Genomic DNA, 6,000 nt, shown 5'->3' with positions numbered 1-6,000 from the left:
AAAAAAAAAAAAAAAAAAAAAAAAAAGGTTCGTGTAAGTTTTGGTGGCGATGAGGGTGTTGGAACAGTTCTGACCATGTTGCTGCCATGACTTTGAGATGCAGTCTTCTCCCAGTGTGCACAAGCAGCACAGAGGGAAGCAGGGTACTGACTCTCCATCCTAAGGCAGAGGAACTGTTGTGTTGCCAGGCGAGGTTCAGAGAGCCAGTGATGGGACTGCTCTGCTCCTGAGCTTTGCCACCCACAGGACCTGGGCACTGGACCTTATGATGTGCTCCTTTGGAATAAAGACTGGCTGTCACCTCAGTTCCCTCTCCTTTCTTCTCCTGCCCTATGACTCTTCACATGCCTACCAGCTCCCTGGAGTTTGCCCCGCACCCTCATTCCTTACGTATTTTGCAGAGAGCTGAGGAAAAGGGTTTAGGGGACTAGAAGGGTGGCATGTAATGGTATCTCTGTTTCCACCCTGCAGCCCACCTTGGGACACCTTGACTCCAAGCCCAGCAGTAAGTCCAATATGCTTCGGGGCCGCAACTCAGCCACCTCTGCTGATGAGCAGCCCCACATTGGAAACTATCGGCTCCTCAAGACCATTGGCAAGGGTAACTTTGCCAAGGTGAAGTTGGCCCGACACATCCTGACTGGGAAAGAGGTGAGCACTAGGGCTGGGGACATGGCAGCACCTTCCAGCCTGGTTGACACTCCAGCAGGTGGTGATGGGACTGCTACTGTAGCCTACCCCTTGTTTATTCAAGAGAAATGAGATCTGAGATATAGGGTGCAAAAAGCTGTGGGATGAAAAGGAGTGGGAAATAGAAAGGAGGAAGTAGATTAGAGTCCTGGTTTCCGCCTGGTCAAAGAAGTGATTTGGGGCTTTTTTGTCTCATGCTTAGGTAGCTGTGAAGATCATTGACAAGACTCAACTGAACTCCTCCAGCCTCCAGAAAGTAAGCACACGGCCCCTCCTGTCCCTTTCTAAACCTCTCTTCTGGGGTCAATGATCTAGTGACCCCATTTAGACCTTCTCTTGAATTCCTGGTTTAAATTTTCTGGCCGTTTCACTCACCACCCCCTCCCACCCTTCCCTCCCATGGCTCTGCTACCTTCAGGGCTTTAGTTGGATCCTCTGTGGGGACTCCTCCCCACTGAGTGGGTTTCCTGGCCACAGGCACTGGCTCTTCTGAAGTCTTTCTGTCCATTCCCAGCCACTTGGCCTACCTGTCTGACCCACTTCCAGCATCTTGTTATCTTCTGGCTTGTGGCCAGCCCTATGCAACAACACATGTTTGTAGCCACTACTAGAAACACATGCAGCTTCTTCAAGATCTGGAGTGATCCAGGGGAGTGGTTTTAGAAATACGAGGATAGGAGGAAGCAGGGAACCTGCGCTGGGTTCTGTGCCAGCAATTTTTTAGAGAATGAGCTCCGGCTTAGATTTTCTGAACAAAACCTAGTTCTGTTCATCTTGTGGCAAATCAGATATTTTCTCCATCAACATATTGTGGTAGTTGAGTTAGGAAAAGGCATGATTTATGCTAACAGAGTCAGATACAGTGATACTGGGAACCTTCAGAGTAGGGATTGAGGATTATTGTTGAGGGCAATGCTTATGGAATTAGAGGGGATGAATTGTTCCCCTGACATGCAAACAGCTAGAACCAAGGTGTTTCCTATTTATTGTTACGCCAGAATCCCTTCAAGGGTTCTTCAGTTCAATGGAAGCATTGCTGTTACCACCAGGACGTCCCTGCTTGGAGCTTTCCAGGAGGAAGGAAAAGAGGACTGCTCATGACATACTGGCTCCAACCCCACAGAAGCAGAAGTCAGCGTGGGGTGGGCATTGGGTCTTGGGAGCAGTCTAGCCTGCCATCATAATACTCGCCAGTCCTCCAAGCCATCCTATTCCCTGCCTTGTTTTTCTCCCTAATTCTTCCTGACTCTCTGGAAGGCACCAACACCAGACAAATAGAGCCATTTTCAAAACCTTTTGAGACTCTTTGTAACTAAATCCAGTCCGATTCTGGCCAAAAATGTGATCCCAGCAATGATTCCTAAAAAATGAATATTGAAGAATCTAGCTCCCTCAGGGGTCTAGACGAGCCCAGAAAACCCCAAGTTCTCCCAGAAGAATGCCACTTTCATGCCAGGTGAGCACCCTCAGGGGAAGAAGCCCTGGTAGCCACGCTGGTGCCATTTCAGTGCTGCTCTCCATGACTCCCCCAGAGGGTAGTATCCAGGCTTTTTGCCTCTTCATCCAAAATATCTATTGGACCAGGGAAGAAAGTAAGAAAAACCTAGGCTCTGGCTGGGCGCTGTGGCTCACACCTGTAATCCCAGCACTTTGGGAGGCCAAGGCGGGCGGATCACGAGGTCAAGAGATCGAGACAACCCTGGCCAACATGGTGAAACCCCGTCTCTACTAAAAATACAAAAATTAGTTGGGCGTGGTGGTGTGCGCCTGTAGTCCCAGCTACCCGGAAGACTGAGGCAGGAGAATTGCTTAAACCCGGGAGGCAGAGCTTGCAGTGAGCTGGGATCGCACCACTGCACTCCAACCTGGAGCCTGGCAACAAAGCAAGACTCTGTCTCAAAAAAAGAAAAAAGAAAGAAAAACCTAGGCTCTAATAAAGGGTAAGGTCAACATTGGGTTCCTGAAGATTGGAAAGCCTCTTTCTTCTTTTCCTTTCTAGCTCAGGAGCTCTAGGGCATCATTAAAAGGGAAACAAATGTATTCACTTTATTCCATAAACCATATCTTGAAGCAGGGCTTCCCCTAAGCCCCTGATAAAACAACAACAAAAACTAGTTCTCTTCTTTGTGTAAGTGATGAGGTCTGGAATTTCAAAAAGCCCCACCTCCAGTTCTCTGGCCCCCGCAGAGGGGAAGGAGTTCATTTCTGTCATCTTTCTTTATGGAAATACATGGTTTGGAGCCCCTGGTTTTGTTTCACAAAGAGAGCGTGAGTGTGTGGAGGTGGATTTGATTAAAATTGGCATCAGCTATATATAGGAGTGGCTTCTTCTATCACCACCCTGAAGGCCTATCCCCTAGAACAGAGCCCTCCAACTGCTGTAAATGAGAAAATGATGGGGTCCCTCTCTGGTGCTCTACCATCCCTTTACACAGACCAAGCTGGGGTGTATGCTGTCACTGAACCGAGGCAGCAGCTCAGGTTCTGAATATTCACGCACATGGGTTCACACTCCCTCCAGTAGAGGCACCCAGCCAAAACGCGCCTGCTGTTTTGGGGCTGGATTTGGTAGACGCAGCAGAGGGCATGGCTGGCTCATCCTGATGCCGTGCCGGGTAGCAAGTCCCCACAGCAGCCCTCCTCCAGCTTCCCTGACTTCCCAGCCACGGGGAAGGCCATGCATGAGCTAGACAACCACCCTATTTTCTTTTCCCTGCCTGGTTTTGGTTTTTTGGGGAAAAAAATCCCAGCAGGGGCTCTGTTTGGAGGGACCTGAGGGGAGCAAGTTGAGCATGCATGACCCCTGGTATTTTATCTTCCAGCTATTCCGCGAAGTAAGAATAATGAAGGTTTTGAATCATCCCAACATAGGTGAGCATACAGTGTCGTTTCTCTCTTCTTCCCCAACAGCAGGGCTCTGCTTTCCAGCTTGTCATCTTCTCTCCGAGATGCACTGCCTTTTGGAGTCTGCAGTCTTCAAGGAGTCCCCTGGGGAAGCTCAGCTCAAAATCCATCTCCCCTTCTGACACACTGGGCTGTCCTTAGTAGTTTGGCTGGCATGAGAGGAGCTTGTTCTTGGGAGTGGGAGATCCTGAAAGGAGGGGAGACTTTCGTCCCTAGGATGCTCCTGGACATGTTGGAGAGCAATATGTGGCTCCTGCTGCTTCTTGACTTAAGGCTTGGCCTTTTCTCTTGTAGTTAAATTATTTGAAGTGATTGAGACTGAGAAAACGCTCTACCTTGTCATGGAGTACGCTAGTGGCGGTAGGTGTGGAACTGCCCCTTCTTCTTGTGCCCCTCCTTCTTCCACCTCCAGCCAGCTCAGACTGAGGTCCCTGCCTGGTCTCTTACAGGAGAGGTATTTGATTACCTAGTGGCTCATGGCAGGATGAAAGAAAAAGAGGCTCGAGCCAAATTCCGTCAGGTAGGTGTGACTCCCTCCACAGGCTCTGGGCCTGACCTCTGCCTTTTGGGGTTTGACATGTAAGGATAAGCTGCCTGTCTGTAAGTGGCCCTTGGAGGGTACTTTGGGCTCTGCTTATCTGTGTGGCAGCTTAGCACTAGGTCACAGGGTCACTGCTCTGCCATGCCCCATGGCCCACCCTCAGGCGCCCCTGGGTTAACCCTTCTTCCTTCCTTTCAGATAGTGTCTGCTGTGCAGTACTGTCACCAGAAGTTTATTGTTCATAGAGACTTAAAGGTAAGGCATGCACTTCTCCTTGTGCTTTTAAGTGGGGGCTGGGTTGTTCCCTCTTGGTTCTCCATGATAAAACCATCAATAACCATCAGGCCCTGAGTCTTCCAGGAAACTCCAGGCTTTCATTTGTTTTTTTGAGATGACCAGAAAGCCCCTAGGGCTGCTTCTGATAGAGACCTTGCGGCTGGACCACGGGTTCCACTCCAGCCTGTGAGCAGGGGGCCTCTGCCATTTCACCTCCCGGCACATCACCCTTCAGTGCTGCCAGGCAAGGCAGGCACACTCCAGGCTTTTTCGGTCTTTCAGGCAACCTGGTAGCCGACCCAGGGAAGAGTGCTGAAAGTTCCACAGCTGTATCCCAGCTGCTTTGCAGGCACGCACGCATATACCATCTCCATTACCAAGATGCTCAAGTTTGAGGACACCTGTGAGTCTTTTGGCTGCCAAGTCCTCACAGACATAATTTGATTAACCTGGGCCTGATGCTGAAGCTTTGCACAGCTCACAGGGTCTCTGGGCCTTCCGATCCCAGTCTCTCACGGCTGCCCGTGTGAGGAGTGGCCTACACTGCCATCCTCCTGCCCAGCCTGCACGCTGATTGAAGCCCTGCCCTGACATTGGTGGAGAAAGTTCTGAGACTGAAGATGACTTCCCATTTGTTCTCCCATTCCCCTCAGCTCCTTCCTGCCCAGGGCCTTAGTCTGTTTCACTTCTTCCCTCATGTTTTCCATCTTACCTCCCAGGCAGAAAACTTGCTCTTGGATGCTGACATGAACATCAAGATTGCAGACTTTGGCTTCAGCAATGAATTCACCTTTGGGAACAAGCTGGACACCTTCTGTGGCAGTCCCCCTTATGCTGCCCCAGAACTCTTCCAGGGCAAAAAATATGATGGACCCGAGGTGGATGTGTGGAGCCTAGGAGTTATCCTGTATACACTGGTCAGCGGATCCCTGCCTTTTGATGGACAGAACCTCAAGGTGGAGTGAAGTGCAAGCTTTTTATTGCTTTTCATTTCCTCTCGGCCTCTGGTCTTAGCCCTGACCTCCCGCCTTTGCCAGCTCTCTGCATTTGTCCTGAGCCAAAGCTTCAGAGAAGGGCTTGCTGAGGTAGCAGCAGTCAAAGGCCTTCTGCACCTGGGAATGAATAACCTCAGTTCCTTTCTCGAAAGATGGGATAAGTTGTGTGTGTGTTCATCCCCCAAGGCACTCCGGATTGCAGGCCTCGGACTGGTCAAGTTAGAGGGTACGAGGGTATTTGACTTCACTTGCCTCTCTGGTGAGGTGTCTTGTCCCAGCCTGTCTGCCTTCTTCCTACTGTCTGCTTGGCCAGGCTTCAGCTCTAAGGAATCCTGGATATGAGGTTTCTTCCTTTGGCCTTGGGGTGGTTTAAATTTTCTAACCCTGGATCCTTCTGCAGGAGCTGCGGGAACGGGTACTGAGGGGAAAATACCGTATTCCATTCTACATGTCCACGGACTGTGAAAACCTGCTTAAGAAATTCCTCATTCTTAATCCCAGCAAGAGAGGCACTTTAGAGGTGAGCGGTGGAGCCCAGCTGGGGGAGGGCCCGGGGTCCCCAAAGAAACTTTCCAGCTGAGTTTCTTCCCCTTC

At 50.4% G+C, this 6,000-nt stretch overlaps 1 protein-coding gene across 14 annotated transcripts in view; it reads left to right on the top strand.

Annotated features, from left to right (window-relative positions):
* The window catches only part of MARK2 (microtubule affinity regulating kinase 2), a 73,099-nt gene that overhangs the window by 56,714 nt on the left and 10,385 nt on the right, over window positions 1-6,000 (top strand). For all 14 annotated transcript variants that reach the window (XM_037734372.1, XM_017516918.2, XM_037734373.1 and 11 more), the window contains exons 2-9: window positions 472-651; window positions 893-946; window positions 3,513-3,561; window positions 3,889-3,954; window positions 4,044-4,114; window positions 4,334-4,390; window positions 5,131-5,367; window positions 5,807-5,926. In XM_037734372.1, the coding sequence (XP_037590300.1) occupies window positions 472-651; window positions 893-946; window positions 3,513-3,561; window positions 3,889-3,954; window positions 4,044-4,114; window positions 4,334-4,390; window positions 5,131-5,367; window positions 5,807-5,926 (834 nt within the window). The remainder of the gene's footprint in view (window positions 1-471; window positions 652-892; window positions 947-3,512; window positions 3,562-3,888; window positions 3,955-4,043; window positions 4,115-4,333; window positions 4,391-5,130; window positions 5,368-5,806; window positions 5,927-6,000) is intronic.

Source organism: Cebus imitator, unplaced genomic scaffold (genome assembly GCF_001604975.1).
Source record: "Cebus imitator isolate Cc_AM_T3 unplaced genomic scaffold, Cebus_imitator-1.0 Scaffold609, whole genome shotgun sequence".
Classification (NCBI taxonomy): domain Eukaryota; kingdom Metazoa; phylum Chordata; class Mammalia; order Primates; family Cebidae; genus Cebus; species Cebus imitator.
The sequence above is the reverse complement of the archived record's forward strand: the minus strand, read 5'-3'. Positions and strand labels throughout refer to the sequence as shown.